The 17,123-nt window shown below is 35.6% G+C and overlaps 2 protein-coding genes across 6 annotated transcripts; both read right to left on the bottom strand.

The window, feature by feature from the left end:
* Positions 1–6,452: 6,452 nt before the first annotated feature.
* Positions 6,453–11,791, bottom strand: LOC121236099 (dynamin-related protein 5A-like). The gene is made up of 8 exons (XM_041132596.1): positions 11,312–11,791; positions 10,373–10,564; positions 10,076–10,282; positions 9,373–9,801; positions 8,796–9,023; positions 8,521–8,716; positions 7,473–8,163; positions 6,453–6,896 (listed from the first exon to the last, which is right to left on the bottom strand). Exons 1-8 carry the CDS (start codon positions 11,609–11,611, stop codon positions 6,710–6,712), a joined length of 2,430 nt encoding a protein of 809 aa, XP_040988530.1. The 5' UTR covers positions 11,612–11,791; the 3' UTR covers positions 6,453–6,709.
* A 580-nt stretch (positions 11,792–12,371) lies between these two features.
* LOC121236161 (putative RNA-binding protein YlmH) lies at positions 12,372–16,633 on the bottom strand. 5 transcript variants are annotated; one of them, XM_041132679.1, is made up of 10 exons: positions 16,344–16,633; positions 15,029–15,131; positions 14,801–14,932; positions 14,647–14,720; positions 14,453–14,558; positions 13,854–13,922; positions 13,361–13,425; positions 13,168–13,266; positions 12,797–12,896; positions 12,372–12,699 (listed from the first exon to the last, which is right to left on the bottom strand). In XM_041132679.1, the coding sequence occupies exons 1-10, from the start codon at positions 16,628–16,630 to the stop codon at positions 12,637–12,639; spliced, it is 1,098 nt and encodes a 365-aa protein (XP_040988613.1). In that variant the 5' UTR covers positions 16,631–16,633; the 3' UTR covers positions 12,372–12,636. The 5 variants fall into 5 exon arrangements, with proteins under 5 accessions (XP_040988613.1, XP_040988614.1, XP_040988616.1 ...); XM_041132680.1 differs by having other exon boundaries at positions 12,372–12,695; XM_041132682.1 differs by having other exon boundaries at positions 15,029–15,111; positions 16,344–16,627.
* Positions 16,634–17,123: the final 490 nt, after the last annotated feature.

Genomic DNA, 17,123 nt, shown 5'->3' with positions numbered 1-17,123 from the left:
TCATCATATATGTGCATTTATTTTCTCACAAAATTGCTGAAATTTTGAACGACATGGTATATATGCGTACATGATCAGTGCTAACTGGTCGACATGCACTCAATGATCATGAGTACTCCTCCGACCATGAAGCATAGAAGCTAGCTTAGATAATTATTAATAATAGTAATTAATATCAAAATAATAATAATAATAATAATAATAATATATAGTAGCTAAAGCTAGTCTGGGGATCGATGGCCGGCTTGACTAAGACCTTATTAATTAAATTAACAATGCAATAATAATAATAATGGGGTGGCATTTTGTTAGGTTTTATATATAGGTAATGTATGAGTTACGGAAGCATGGTGACAACTTTTGCGTAGAATTAATCTTACTTTGATTTTTCTGACTTTGTAGGGTCCGCCAACACCTTTATACCTATATATAATATTATCTCACCGTCACAGCCGGTCTTTAGTTAATGTTTGGCACATGTTTTGTCCCCCAAAACCCTCCACTTTTACTTAATTCCAAACACATGCAGACCTACCTTTAATTTTCCATAAAGGAATTAATTAATTAAACAAAGTCTAAATTAATTTAAGTTCAGATTTTCAATTTTATTTATGAGTATAAGAGTCATATGCATATATATCATTTTATTCAAAGAGTTTGGAATTGGATTAACTTACGTGAGATTTGGGCTTGTTAGGATAGTGAGATGAGATGATTTTAGATGAATTAAATAAAATATTGTTAGAATATTTATTTTTTAATATTATTATTGTTTTAAGATTTGAAAAAGTTGAATTGTTTGTTATATTTTATGTAAAAATTTAAAAAGATTGTAATAATGAGATGAGATGATTTCTATATCCAAATGAGTTCGGGTTGCAATTTTTTTGGTCTCATAATATAATTTTTTTTTAGTTTAAAGTAACGTTAAAAGCCATCATCCGGCCTTTCACCAGATGGTCCAATTAATCTCCCTCGATAATGTAAATTATAGAGCATTCACTATATATTGAAGTCAGGGCGGATTTAGGATTTGGTGCGTGAGGGGCGATTAGCAAAGTGTATCGTATGTATGGATAAACAGTAACCGATATTTAAAGTAGCAAAGTATGTCACCGATATTTAACATTAACCATATAAGGTTGGTATCTGGGGACAAACTAAATTATTAAAGTTACCCATCTAAACCTTTCATTTGAGTCTGACTTGAGCTCCATCGGACTCAAGTGAAAGATCAAAATTAAGAAAGAAATAGCTATGTAAGATTTTTTGAAGCAAATGATAAAAATTAAGTAAACAAAGATAAATTTTTTTGTTTAATCTAAGATTGAATATTCTAAAGTCTCTATAATATATATAGAAATAGCTATGCGAGATTTGTTGCATTCACTCCTAATTATTAACTTGATGGTAGTATATATGTACTTACTAATAGAATTAATTCAAATAAGCCAGTGAGTGGAAGACTTAAAAGGAAAAGTGTAAATAAATAGGAAAAATAAGATTGTAAATTTATCAAATAGCTTATAAAAAAAATCAAGATATTTTATTACCTCTTATGAGTTGTAAAAAAAAAAAATGAGAATATAAAATTTTATTAATGACAAAAAATAAGTAAAATTATTAAAAAACTAAAAAAAACTTAGACAACTAAGTACTAAATGAGATTTTTAAAAATATTTTAGAGAGTAAATTATCTTTATATTAGAATATTTTTTAAAAAACCATATATTTTTAAAAATTTTGGGAGGGAATAGCCCCCAACGACCATCGTAGGTCCGCCCTGATTGAAGTATTCGATCATGTCATGCTTCGTCACGTATTGGTACTTCATGAAATCATGTTAAAAGTTATAATTACCATGATCTTTCATTGTTATAATAGAATACGCGCGACATCCATGCATCTTTATCATACACAAGAGTCCAAGACCCAAACCCAACTCGTGCGGTGAACCTGCATGCATAAGGGCCGGAGAAGAGGCCGGGATCCACCTGATCACTTGCATGCCGGCGTTTGTCGCACCATGCATGACTAGCTAGCTGCAAAAGTACTATTAGAAACTGATTAATGTGCCAACATATATCATTACTCTCCTACCTAGCTAGCTAGCTAGATTAGATGGTTTATATTTTGTATTTTTCTTAAATATAAGATGTTATAGGTGTAAGTACTTTATGTTCTCGGCGTCCCCCACTTAAATTTGCATCTTTCCCGGCTCTCCCATGTGCAGATGATCATGGACAGAGATGACCATTCTGGCCTAATGCTATCCATAATTAATAGGAATAGGGTTTTTGAATGTTGTCTGGATCCCAACATTCTGATAAAGAAAGGTGGAAGACCTTGACTTGGTGTCCTTTGGCTTTGGTAGAATGCCAGAGGCAAATCTCTGGTTGTTTTTAAGGCAACTAGACCTGTCCCTGCAGGATAAAAGTACTGTTTTTTTACAGTCAACAAACAACAATTACGGATCACCAACTGCCCTTACTTCGGCGAAAGGAAGAAAGAAAGAAACAATTCAATGAGAAAATCAAGGTGTTTTCACTTTTCAGCTGCAATCTCAGAGGCAACGGTAGAACTAAATGCTTCACTCATGATCACTCACTGAAAAAGCTGAAACTTCTTCTGCCAACTTCACTCATCAATTAAATATATATTTGCTCTGAGAAAAACTAATTTAGTATTGCAAATAGAAAACCCCTCTTCAGGACCTTAATTTTGTGAGACAATTATATATATGGTAGTGTTTGGGATGGGAGAATCCTTCCTAAACCTGAAAAATGTATACAAAATTGCCAAATATAGTTAAATCCCGAGAATCTTATTTCAAATCTGTGTCATTTTCGGATTCATGTCTTTTACCCGCTGTTTACTTGTATTTAAATGGAATTAAAATAAATCACCCGATGCTAAGTTCTAAAATATATTAAAAGAAATTACCCATTTCAAGTCCCTAGCATTAATATTATTTTATTTGGTTTAGAAAATTCTATTCTAAGGCTACATTTGGATACAAAGAATATTTCAATTCATCTTATCTCATCTAATCATTACAATTTTTTCAAATTCTCATACAATATATAATAAATAATTCAATTTTTTCAAATCTCAAAACAATAATAATATTAAAAAATAATATTCTAATAATAATTTATTCAACTTTCAATTTTCATCTAAACTCACTATCCAAACCTACCCTAGTCGATGAGCATATCTAATAAAGTGTTTACATTGTATAAATTGATTTGAAAGAAAAATTTTAAACAAATCAAATCTTATCATTTAAGTGACATGAATAATGTGCTTTATATACTGACTCAAGAATAAAATAGCTCATTGGTTTATAATTTGTGATTGTGTGCCAAATCCTCTTATAAAAATAATAAAAAAGACCCAACAGATACAAAACGAAAACCATCTAATCCGTATGGTTAGTATCTCTATTTCTTACAAGAAATGAGAAAGAGAAATTATATATACAAACTATAAATACACAAATCTTGCGCAAATCCTTTATAAAAAAGTGAATTCCGCCATGAAAAAAGTGTGAGAATTTTTCTTTATAGGACTCACGTTTTTACAACAAAATTTTATACAAAAATTGTATATTTGGTGCTTGTATTAATTAATTAGAACAAAGGTGATTTTTCTAATTTAAAATTAGCTATTATTGAAGTCGTGTTTCGCGGGTCTAGACAACTTCACGCTGGCAGCACTCGGGCTCTTCCTTGCAAGGAGGAGAATGGAGAGCTCAGGGTCCATGGTACGTCCGACACTCAAGTTAGTCTCAATATCAAAGATGAAGAGAGAAAATCCTGAGGAAAGCAGCAGTAGAAATGTATGTAGATATTAACCTCTTGATAGATCATGGGTGATGCCTATTTATACCCAATGGTCCGACCTTCATGGTAGTGGGGTGTCGCTCGGTAAGAGATTGGACACTCATGTTGCCCATCTATCATGTTATAGGATGTTCAGGTCTAATGGTGATTGCTCCTGATGCAAGGCCTCTCCTAATGCGTTCCAAGTCCTGGGCCACATTGAATGCGGCATATATTCTTCTCTAAGTTTTCTTCTACCTCATTAATGCGGCATGCCTTTCTCTCTAAGCTTCATCTTCTCCATTAATGTGGCGTTCCTTCCTCATATATTTTTTATCTCCTATTATGTCTGAGCGCTGATGTGCGGAGTAGGTGACTGTTCCTGTTTGTCTGTTAGTGAGTTTCCAGGCTGTTCTCTTTGCCAGGTGTTTGCCATGGTCTTCCGTCTTCTCATTTTCTTTGGTTGGGCCTTTGAAGTATACACGGCCTGGCCCAGACCCATTATCTTGGCTAGGGCCCGAGTCTTTTTAGTGTGCTTGGCTCGGCCCAGACTTCATGTCCAGCCCCTGACTCAAGCCCTTCTCCTAGTCCAGCCCCCAACCCAAACCCTTCTCCTGGTCTGATCCAGGGATTAACTTCCCTCACAGCTGTGGTGATGAAAAAAAGGTGGCAATGATGTAATCTATATATAGTTGCATCACTATGCTAGCTTCTTGAAATCATATGAGACGAATGATATATATATATATATATAGGTCTTTTCAATATATTTAACTTAAATTAGCTGGTGTGAGTTTTTTTTAAAAATAATTTTTATATGGAAAAAGGGCATAAAGAGAAAGTATCTATATAGTCTAAACGGCCCATATTAATATGGAAGGAAGCAAATGACAATCGCATTTCCCATATTAATATCTATAAAAGAGGCCAAGAAAAAAATATATATATATATTTATATGAAGAGTAAATTTGGTTATTGAATCAAACTCAACTCATCTTCAAATCAATTATGGATGAGGCTCATTACTTTCTCAATTTTTCATGAAAATGTTAAAATCATCTCAACTTACTTCATACATTTCAACCTAAAAAGTTAACTCATCTCAACCTAAAAAGTTAAACTTATCTCAATTGAACCCACAAAATACTATTATTCACAACTCAACTCAATTCATCTCAACGTAACCTTAAAATTCACACAGAGAAAGCAGTTAGAGCCAGAGGTTTGGTAAGGAAACGAAAGCCTGAAAGAAATATGGCCTCGTTTGAATTCAAAACCCATCTCAACTCATCTCATCATTATAACTTTCTCAAATTCTCACACAAAATATAATAAGTAATTCAACTTTTTCAAATTTTTACACAAAATATAATAAATAATTCAATTTTTATTCTACTATTCATAAACTATCTCAATTCATCTATCAATCAAAATCACTCCTTAATGTTATTCTCATGCTCTAACTTGTTGGAATAGGTCTCTTGTATCGAGAACATTTGGGATGGTGGGTCGGGTCGGGGGACCACTTTTTGTCCATTTTACAGAGGTTCATGAATTGCTTACCCAGTGCTGACTGCTGACAGACACTATAGCTGTCTTTGTCTCAATGTGTATATATATATATATATATATATATAGTGTTTTTTTATTTTTAAGTACTATAAGAGAATTTTAGTTTTGAGTCTTGGCAAAGAAACCCCCAACTCCTAGATGTAACTTTTAAAGGCTGCCGAGCATGATGGCTTTGGCAATTGGGTGGATTAGTCTCACTGAGAGCTATCCCTGTCATTTTTTTTTTTTTTTTTTGTGATTAAGAAAATATTTTTTAATAATATTGTGAATTTAAAAAAATAATATTAAAAATTTTAAAAAAATATATATTAAAAAATTAAAAAAAAAACACACCAAATGGGTCAAACACACTGTTTCTCTCTCTCCAATTATATATATTTTTTCCAAAAGAAATTATTAAGTATTTAAGAAAAAGGAATAATCTAAAGATGGCAAGGTTAATTTTATTTATTTATTATTTGTTGTTCTTGTATACCAATGAATAATCCAAAGCAGACAAGTTAATTGAACCTAAGCGCTGTTTCATTACTTCATAACTCCAACTGAAAAGTCAAAAACTGACAGCTATGATTTTTCTTCATTTTTTGAGCAATCACAAAAAATACTTATTCACTTGACCCATAATAATAATAATAATAATAATAATAATAATTTAAGGAGCCAACTTCGTTCCATATCGTTTATTAAAATAGTACGCCTCCATTAAAATCGATTTTGCCATTTTGGGGATTGTGTGCTGGTGCTCCTCACTCTCCCCCACGTGGGAGACCAATCGGCTAGTAACTTGGGTAAAAATGAGATAAGATAAAATTATTTTAGATGAAAATTAAAAATTAAATAAATTCTTATTAAATTATTATTTTTAATATTATTATTCTTTTAAAATTAAAAAAAATTAAATTATTTATTATATTTTGTAAAAATTTAAAAATATTATAATGATAAAATAAAATAAAACCATTTCTATATACAAACGAAATCAAATTTTACTCAGCATGTAAGCACAAGCAACATAGAATTTTTATTTTTTTTATGATGAGGAATCTCGGAGATCGTGCAAACGTAACATGTCGCATGGGGCTTGGTATTTTTAATCGCAAACTTATAGAAGAATCAAACATATACTCACAAGTTCACAATTGTAAGTGAAAGTTGTTGCTAGAAATGCCATAAGCAGGACCCTAGAATTAGAATTGTGTATGTTCACTAGATGTGAAACCTATGAACTTTCTCTATAAATTATAATGATTCTTTAGGGAAAAAAAAAAAATATGAACTTCCGGTTATAATTAATGCAGTTGCCAACTTGCCATCAAAGTGCCCGAGCAACACTTTTGAATTCATTCAAGCACGATTGGAGTATCTTTTGACGCTTCTGAAGAGACTGCTGTTCATTCTGCAGTACATCAATGGCGCCGGGAGCAACAAACATGTCCAAGAATCTTTCATCGTTCACAGCAAATAATTCCAACCCAAGTGCCACCACGAGCCTATCCCGGCTGCATAGAGAGGAACAAATAACAGCTTTTTGTAATCAGTTTCTAGCTATAAAGTTGACAAAACATTATTCCAAGATATATTAGAGCCATTTTTTTTTAACTTATGTTCAACAACCAGATACTCCAACAAGGACATTGGCCACAAGAATCGAGCAACAAACTTTGAAAAGACAAGTAAAAGAAATGCAATTTGAATATGGCAGAGTAAGATAGAGTTAATAAGAATATCAGTCCAGTGTACTTCCATTGAAAACCAATGGAATCCAGGATCCATGCATGCAATTTGAATATGGCAGATCACGCAATTTGAAGATACAGTTTCCCCAAAGTAGTGTATACGGTAAATGGTGTACAAAGTACCATTAACAGACCAAACAAATACAACCAAAAAAGCCTTAAGCCTACAACAGTCACAGGAAAACGTCAAAAATTTTGGAAAACCCGACCCTATCAAGCCACAGAATCCCACCACAATCAGGTGCTTGCACAGCCACAAGGACAAAGTATTCTGGCGTTCCAGTAAATATCAATGCTTGTGTAAACACAAATGAAGGTTGAAAAGATAAACAAGCTTACCAAGGGGTTAGGAATCCAGAATTCAAAGTTGAGGCCACACTTCGCTCAACAAGAACATCACGAATCCGTGCAAAATGGTGTGCCGCTGATGAACAGATTTCTGAGTAGGCTGAACCTGAACTTGAACCGGTATAACCAAATAAAAGACCACCATCATTTTGAACTCTTACGTGATCGGTATTTCTGCTATTGCCTGGCAATCTTGAAAACCGCTTTTTTGCTCCAATGTCAATGCCATTTCCAAGTTCTTTCTTGGCCCCAGCATATACTGCATCGCAAGGCTGATCAGGTGATGGGGTCTCAGGCACAGTCATTTGGCTTTCTCGAAGAGCTCCTCTAGTTTCTGCACCTCTCACTGGTGTGGTTTGCTGTCCATTTCTTTCCAGAGGTATGTTCTCTTGCTCTCTCATTATTCCATCATGGGCTGCTGGGCCCCCATCAGTTAGCTCAAGACAAAATGAACCAGCTGAAGCCTGGTTGAACTTGTAAAAAGAGGTTGCGCTAGAGCCAAAGCTTCCTTGAAAGCCATTCTCATAACAGACCTGCGAGTATGGGCTTGTAACTGTATCAAGGTGATGCCGAACTAGTTGTTTGCATTGTTTGGCAAGGTCCTTGATAAAGCGATTGTAAACATGCCTTAAAGCAGCATGAAAACCAACATAGCCATCCATTTTTTCCGATTTCATCCCATCTGCAGAGTAAACAATTTATGATAAGTTCCATGAAATAAAGCATGCCAACAACAACAATTAGAAAGCAAAAGAAGATTTACAGAATAGGCTAATGTTGGGTCAAAATAGCTTAGGATCTAAACATCGTGACCATAAGATCAAATAGACCACTGAAGAAAATATTAGATGTTAACTCAGACATCAGGTTAAGGCAAACATGAATTCCCATGACCATAAGATATTAACGCTAGTCATATAATGCATACTACTTATACCTTACCCAAATAACATAACCTGAGATAGAATAATCAAACTTTTTTTGTTGGCAACAAAATAACATGACAATGCGAAAAAAAAAAAAGCTCTAAGCTTCTCACATTCTGAGTCATGACCATGATTTCGTTCTAGAGCAAGATCATAGAGATTCCCCAAAACAAAAGCAAGTCGATCACAAGCAGTCTCAAGAAGAGGAGCAAGCCATGATCTGGCAGCTGCACGGGCAATTTCTGCAGCTGCTTCTGTTACTCCTCTACCCCCACCTCGGCCAGCATGGGCAAGTAATATATTTGCCACCTGTCAGGAAAAGAAATAATTTACCTATTCACAAAAAATCTCAATCCATTATCCAAGGTAAATCGCCCTTACAGTATACCTTCTCCCTTGACACCAAGGGGCATTCAATGGAATAAGCAGCACAGCGAAATTCATGCATCACCCTTTCAAAAGCAGCTCCTCCATAGAGCCGAAGAGTAGCATTGGGAGGCTTTATATCTGCAGTAACACCGGGCCAACCCCCAAGACCAATTTCTGACTGCTCCTCCACTGTTGTTTTTCCCCATTGCTCAGGGGCAGGATCTGCTGCTCCATCAATCAAAGTACCCTGTACAGTAGGCACCAACAGATTCCATTTTTAGTGGAAATATAAATCTTACTTTCTGATTGTAACAAAAAGAAGAAATAATAAGTACAAGAAGTAATTGGGTTACTTGCAGCGGTATGGTATGATTAATAAAATATTTAAACTTTCTGTTTCTTTTCAAGGTGCTTTTAAGGGGATTGCAACTACTTGGGAAGAGGAATCCAAAAGTTGTTAAAATGCATACTAGAAGACCTCAGAAGAAATCATAGATGGTAAGAAATTTAAGGAGATTCGGGGGGGGACTGGCTATGTCACATCTAGAATGGTTTAGGACTACACAGATTTATAAAGTTTCATGCTGATTACCAACCACATGATTACTGATAGAAGCCACATATAACATCGCAGATCTCCTAAGAAAAGCAATATCAGAAGTGACCCGAATTTTAGAGTCCATTATGTCCAGTTCAGCTGCAACTTCACTGCAGCGCTGCTCAAGCAAAGCTAGAGTTGCTGGTGCAGCTTCTTTATATCTCTTCTGAAGCTCAGACTCCAAATAATCTCTTAGATGGCCAAAACCAATGTAAGGCCTAAATTTGTCCTCATCAAATCCACCCTCGACACCCTCATTTAGATGACGTAGAACTTCTAAGTCCACCTGAGATATTTGCCTGCGGAATTCATCATTCGAAATGGTGCTCCTGTCCTTTGGCAAGGCTACAAAAAATGGGCGCGTGCTATCTCCCAGGTAACCACTTGCACTCAAATATCGGTCCACTTCCCACCTATCATTGAACTCCTGCATTTATAGATATCCAAAAACCATATTTCAGACCATATTATAATGACACCCACAAAACCATTAACTTCGGCCATACACTGATAACAAATCTCTTCATTTAATCGTACCATCACTACAGAAAATATCAACAGCATAAGGAGACTTAAATTGATTCATTGACAGTCCATTGAAAATACAAATAGAGGCATTCTTTGACCTGTATGGATATCTCTTTTATAGTAGGCTTAGATTCTCATATTGGAGACACTCAATAAAAACCATAAGTTTGTACCTTGAGACGATTATCAAATTTGGAGACCACAACTACTGTCCGTCTAAAAGTTGGATCAATTTCTCGAACGGCATCCAACCACAACGACGAGCACCATTCCACACTACTCTGTTGAAGGAACAACAGAATGCGATGGGGAGGACTAGCCCATGACTTCACCATTGTAATAATTTCCTCGGGTGTGTTTTCCGGTTCTCCCTTCTTTGCCTGCCAACGAAGTTTCAAAACAAGGATTCGTGTAAGAGCAAGATAATTTCCAACATTTATTGACTCAATATCTATATAGAATATTGCCACCTTAAGAACGAAGCCCGGGGTATCTATAATGGTGAGATTAGGACAATGTGCATATTCAGCTCTCATCACAATTGGCTTAGAAGAAACTGCAGTTTTAGTCTTTTTCAAAAGTGCCTCAGTTCGGGACTTTATGATATCTGCAATTGCAGATGCCAAAACAACAGGACTGCCATATTCTTCAGAATCCTCCTCCTGTTTTCAATGCTCAGTTTTCAGAACATTTGTAAATTAAACATTACAGCAAGAAGAAAGTAGATAGCAAAACAAAAGGAACAAAGCAAACCACCGCACAAAGATGATTGCAATAGCATTCATTACTATAACACCAAGTCAAAATATATCCAAAAGCAGCCTAATCTACAAATTTTCCATTTTCTATATCTGAAAACATAATGCTTGTATTCGTATGGTATCTGATGTTAATCGCCGAGAAATAAATAGTAGACTACTTGATCCACCCAGTTTTTGAAAAAGGATAATAATAAGTTTCTGCACTTTGTCAATTCACATTTGTCTCTTTCAATTTCCAGCAGTTTCTGCACAACCAAACTAAGAATAAGAGTGGGAGATAAAGCACTGAAAAAGTTGAATTATCACTTGTCTCATAAGGTTAATATTATAAGAAATGCTGAATTTAATCGCTCAACTATTATTTTAACAGTCCTCTTACTTGTGCTCTAGAGTAATACCTAACCCAGTTATATGGCTTCCATGATTATCCATTCATTTCAGAGAACTAGAAGCCGATTATTTCAGCATGAATCGTTTAAGTCCGTCCAACTTCCATCTTCTTTTCATGTATCTACGTTTTTTAATAACAAAGCAAGTAGATAGAGTCTATCAGATATGAATCAGAAACTAACTCAACACTCATTGATAATTCTCAATGCCCGAATAAAAAAACAATCAGATTGAGCAACTCTTAAAAACCGTAAAGACCTGGAAGAGGCACCGGGGTTCGAGGGCGGACGGATCGTGGACCATCTGGAGAATGAGCGGGCGGCGGGTGCCCATCTCGACCTCGCGGACATTGAAGCGGAACCCGAGGAGGGCCTCGAGGAGTGAGCTCTTGCCGTCGGATTGTCCGCCCAGGGCCACTATCTCTGGGATCGGGAGTTTCTCCCCGAAAGCCACCGCGGCCGCCTGGAGACGGTTGTAGGCCTCAAAACGAGAGGATCGAGCGGCGGCAGAGGAGGAAGAGGAGTCAGCACATTTGGGGTGAAGGTGTTTGCGGGACATGGCGGAGGCGGACTTGTCGTACGGGGTCTTGGTGGGCGTGGTGAGAAAGGTGGCCACTGGAGTTGGAACTTGGAGATACGGACAGGTTTTTGAATTTGAATTTGGCTCACGAGGCCGTTGGGTTGGGAAAGTGCCTTTCTGTTATTTAATTTTTGCAAGAAGTTTCTTTCTTTCTTTCTTTCTTTTCCTGAAATTGTAAAATAAACAAAGGTAATTTTTTACAATATTTTACGCAATAATATTTAAAAAAAAAAAGTTATTTTTGTAAACTAATTTATAAAAAAAAAACATCATTTTATTAAAATATATTTATTATGAAATATATTGTGTAGATACTATTTTAAATTTAGCTCTCCAACTTCAAAATAGATAAATAATAACTTGAATATCCAATTAAACTTAAGGAATTCAATTTTGCAAATTGGGCTTTAAAATTAACTAATTAAAAAAATATACTCAAATCCAATCTGAGTTGGGCTTAAAGCAAACCTAGCCCAAAAAAACAGATCCGGGCCAGCTGGGTCCATGTAAAACCTGAAATGAGACTAACCCAAAAATAGAGGCTCGTACACCAAGACCGATCGTGGACCAATCATATATATTGTCAGAACAGATGTTGACCCACAGTCTACCAAGAACTAACTTTACAGAAATGTTTACTTCTAAAAAAAATCTCACCAAAATATATTTATTTCGTGACTTTTATTTTAAAGAATTTAAGGCCTTTATTAGGCAAGGACGGATTTTTTTTTTTTTTTCTCTTTCCAGTTAATTAATATTATTATGGTAGTCAATACTACAATTGCAATATGTTGTTCATCATCTCCAGCCCTCACCCACCAAAATGTTAACATCGAAGCTTTGCTAATAATGTTCGAAGTTGATACAGCTTCTGCTCTCACAGGGAAACCACTTCGCAGCATAGAGATCGAAAGCCCCGTGTCGAAGGAAGGACAACATGTCACTTGTAAGAGAACAATGAATTCCATGAAAATGATTCAGAGAGTTTACTTCTTTGCCAAGTCTTATAGATATCGAATGAGCTCTACTTCAAATTTTCCCTTGCGTGTAGTCTTTATTTCTCCTACCTTTCCAAAGTAGATCCGAAGATCAGAAATGCCTGGCTAAATACTTGAGGAAAGCCATTCTATCCAGTAGTGGTTTCAGTCGAATTTAACAACTCACCTTTAATCTTCCTCTTCCACTAACCGAGACAACATCACCAGTGCTGAGAATGGTGTTGTTTTTAGAAATAGGGCTCCAATTGACACGCACCTCCCCTTTACTGCACAGATAGATAACTTCAAATTCTTAAACTTCTATTATCACATAAGGCTAGCAATTTCAAGCGGGCAACCCAACTAGTAAAAATAAGGCTTTGTGGTCTATGTCGGGTTAAGCATACACGCCTTCTGGAATCCAGGAACATCACAGCCACCCAGTGCAACCAACCACATAAGAATCCTATAAAATCTAATAATACCGTGTCTATGTCAAAGCATAGAGATAATAATATATTCAAGTGATAGATTTCACATTAACATACAAGGTTTTACCTTATTGAGTCAACAAGTTTTGATCGCGAAATCTTAAATCCAGCACTGCCTAGAGCATCGACCCGTAGTGATGCTTCTACAGTTTTAAATGACTGAGTCCTGCCAAGAGAACAAACTCCGTTTAAGCCTTATGCAAGAGGAGAAGCATTTATAGACTGAAACAAGAATGATTTGCAAGGTGATGATTTGCAACCTTGGCGGTTCATAATCAAGAGATATTAAAGGTATCTTCGTGCAAGAGACTGAAACATTACCAACCTGCAAGAAGAAAAGGCATCACAACCACAACTAGTTTGCAACTAAGGACTGTATTGCTCCTATTAGGGACCCGTGGCCAATATATCCCATCCTGTCCCAATCTTTTGATTGTTGCAATATAAATGTACGGCACAACTTCTTCTCATTCTAGAACTTTTTACTACAATAAAAATAACATATTGCAGTATGCTGTGCACAGTTGAATTTGTTGCCATAAAAACCATAGTCGGGGGACAGCTTATTCATTCATGATATGTGAAATCAATTATAGAACCAATTTATCTAATCTGATCACAGGAATTTAAAGATCAAGTGATTAGTTTATTGATTCATATTATAATAAAACCTAATTTAAAGGATAATTATCATATTGGAACTCTATTGAAATGGTGAAGTATCAGCAGAAACGCAGCAGAGATAAAGAGTACCTTGTCTAATGAGGATATAACAAAATCAACAAGTTCAGGGACAATGAGGATTTGAGCTCCCTTCTCTTCCTGGGCAGTGAAAATTTTAACAATAAAAAAGAAACTCAAAATCCACTCAACTATACCCTTGTCAAATGAGGATATAACAGAAGTCAGAGAGTTCTGGGGCGATGAGTATTTGAGCTCCCTTCTCTCCCTGGGCAGTGAATATTTAACAAGGAAAACCAAAAGATAACCAGGCTCTGCTCAATGATGCCCTTTAGAAATGGCCAGTGGTCAAATAAAAGATTATATGTATTTTTCTTTTTCCCAAACCGAAATAGGGTATGAATATCAGAGATGGTTGTACTTTCTAATTTGGAAATAGGAACATGATCAATCAACAAAATGGAGTCCCAAAACTAAGAGCTTTATAGTGAGTACTGCAGTCAAACTGACAGCCCATTAAACCCTACATATATCCAGAAACAATATAAGTATCATGCCTCAAACAAGGATGTGTTCAGCACCATCATTTTGTTAATTCTAATCTTACGAACTTGCATACTTATCAAAGTGATTGGATCCCTAGAAGCTATAAAAGAAAATCCAGATGATACCTGCAAGATAATATCTCCGAGCTTCTCCCTGGCAATCCCTGTACCAAGAATTGCACCAAGGTAGTCACCGTGAGAGCAAGGTTGAAATGCAAAATTCCCTGTGACACTGGAAAGATATCCATTAACAAAATATAAGTAATGGTTTCAAATAACATATGCATTGTGATGAATGGTGAAGCTGCTACATGACATACCTCAATGCTGCAACTACATCTGGATCACTTGTTAGTACGTCAGGATGTCCAATAGAAATCCGGCAACGCTCAGCCTAGATAATTTCACAATTTGAAAATCTACCTGGGACATATATGATATACACAAAGTAAACCAGAACTATTCCAGTCCAACCTGAGGGTATCCTCCCTGAGCAACTGCTCTAATGTCAGCTAGTTTTTCCAATGTGAGCATTGACTCCTTAAGAACCGGAGGGGTAAGAAAATTGGTATGGAGAACTTCTCTTCTAGATGATGCTCGTTTAGCCTCCAATAAATGCAAAACAGATTTGTAAATCGGTACCACTTTTAAAGAATGACGGAAAGTTTAATATGATGTATTTAGTAAAAATTAACACGATACCATTTCTAGAATATGTTTCACTTCTTCAATAGCATGTTTATCATCGCCCCTTATGGCTTGTGCTACATGGCATAATCCTGAAGCTATATCACAGTCATCCAAACTGTTAAAACATATCATGAGATACGAAAATAAAACGGGGAAAATAAACATTGCACCTCCAACTACCAAATGGTTTACACTTGCATCCCAAACAACAAAAACAAACACATTATACCCTCAAATTACCATGACTTGAAAAAACAAATGGTCCAATTCTGGCCTTTAAGATGTACAGAAAACAAGTGACGTGGCACAATGTTGATGGTATAATCTTACCAATAAAAAAAAAACGTGGGTTGCGGATTGCAAATTTTACAGTTTTGAGGGTAGGTTTTGGTGCAAAGTATTACACACCTGATAGTTTGAGGGTGCAAATTGTACTTTTTCAAATAAAAAAATTTAGCTTCTAAGATAGAGAATCCATCGAATGTAAGAGAAACATGTGAACAGGCTTTCACATATTAAAGTAGTAAAGCAAGACACATGTCTTGCCTGCTTTTATCACTTTGCTAGTATTCAATCCCACAGGTGATCAATGAGGCCTTAACTACTCATCATTCAATAGAGTGTTCAACAGATAAGGTCTGTGCCAATATGGTTGTTGTAGGAAACCTCGAGTTGGTCAGAACTATAATAAAATTATTGGTCTTTTGAAATGTTTTACACATACTGACCCTTGATATGAATTTCTAGAGATTCTTGAAAATCATTTATATGTTAGCCATTAAATCAAACAGTTCTAAGGAAGGACCTGAGGTGATTAGTGGTATCATGGGCAGTATGGATCCAAGGGCCTCCTTATTCTTGATGTAAGTTTATTTTTGAGTACGTACTGCCGAACTGAGGTTGGCCGCTTTTTTATACAAGCCCGATACTTGAACAGCTTGGCACGTTTTACAAGTTTTTGGATTGAATAAGCAGATTTTCTGCAAAATTTAAGTCAGGGTTTTTATCAAACAGCATTCCCCCATTTTGTAAATTTACCATCTTTAGAGGTAATGTTACGTTTTTATGCATGGTTGTTGTTGTTTTTTATTAGATTATTAACAGGATTTGAATGCAAGGAGACCCCTGCATTCAGATGGTAACTTAACACCAGGCCACCAACGTTCACATAAACCTAGTCTACAATGCACAAAAAATATGACGTTTTTCAACCATTTAGCTAAATTGGAATCCGAAAATCCCAAGAATATAGTATAGCACAAACAGACCTAAGAAACTTCCATTAGTGATACAAAGTAACAAAGAGAACCATCCCAAAGCCACTCACCTGGAAAAGTAAGAGGAGAGGTGAAAGGAAAAGAACGGAGGGTTTTGTAGGGAGAGAACGTGCTGTTGATAAGAGGAACATAAGAACGAGCAAAACCATTCGCTGCTTTTTTTAGAACCCACGGTGCTGCAAAGCCGATAGTGGCAGCCATGGCCACTGTTCAGTGTGCGTACAAGGGCAGAAATAAAATTCACTCGGTCAGATATTCTTGCCACATCAGAACTCCGCTGCGGTTCCCACTTGTACCGACCAGAGACACCACCGTACCAGCATCGTATAATGTACATGGATGGCATCACCAACGAGTTAATAAAAAAAGACTATCGTAATTTTTCACTTTTCATTTATGAAAATTCTGGATTTAAAAAATTAAAAAGTGTTACAATCGCAAATTTTTTTTATAAATATAAACTTACAAAATAGTGTGAGCTCGTAAAATATATTAAAGAAAAATGTTATGCATTACCTATTATTTACTCTCGCACTTATATCTTTTTTATAGAATATAGAGATATTTTTCATAGAGTATAAATATTTTTCATAAGGTATGAGGTGGTAAATAGTAACCGATTGAGAAAAAAATTTCTATATTATATCTACTTTATAATAGTGTGACTTTATAAAATATCTAAATCATTTTTCTTATTAAATATGTTTGTAGAAGATTTCAGGGTTTTTGATAATTTTGATGAATCTCAGAGTCGCCTTCTGCCTCTTTATATGTTTTCTAAAGCTGCATGATGGCTTTTCCGATCCCATTTTGAATTGGAGGCTTCTGTC

This window comes from Juglans microcarpa x Juglans regia, chromosome 6D (assembly GCF_004785595.1).
Source record: "Juglans microcarpa x Juglans regia isolate MS1-56 chromosome 6D, Jm3101_v1.0, whole genome shotgun sequence".
Lineage (NCBI taxonomy): Eukaryota > Viridiplantae > Streptophyta > Magnoliopsida > Fagales > Juglandaceae > Juglans > Juglans microcarpa x Juglans regia.
This window is presented reverse-complemented; position numbering and strand designations above follow the sequence as displayed.

What these genes read in the sequence shown, in the direction of transcription:
- LOC121236161 (XM_041132679.1), bottom strand. Translation starts at nt 16,630, where the DNA reads ATGTACATTATACGATGCTGGTACGGTGGTGTCTCTGGTCGGTACAAG. An exon ending in CTCTCCTCTTACTTTTCCAG is followed by an intron (nt 15,132 to 16,343) that starts GTGAGTGGCTTT and finishes ATGTTTTAACAG; the next exon opens with TTTGGATGACTGTGATATAG. An exon ending in TGAAACATATTCTAGAAATG is followed by an intron (nt 14,933 to 15,028) that starts GTATCGTGTTAA and finishes CATTTATTGGAG; the next exon opens with GCTAAACGAGCATCATCTAG.
- LOC121236099 (XM_041132596.1), bottom strand. Translation starts at nt 11,611, where the DNA reads ATGTCCCGCAAACACCTTCACCCCAAATGTGCTGACTCCTCTTCCTCC. An exon ending in AATTTGATAATCGTCTCAAG is followed by an intron (nt 9,802 to 10,075) that starts GTACAAACTTAT and finishes CTATAAATGCAG; the next exon opens with GAGTTCAATGATAGGTGGGA. An exon ending in TCATGGTCATGACTCAGAAT is followed by an intron (nt 8,164 to 8,520) that starts GTGAGAAGCTTA and finishes TTTACTCTGCAG; the next exon opens with ATGGGATGAAATCGGAAAAA.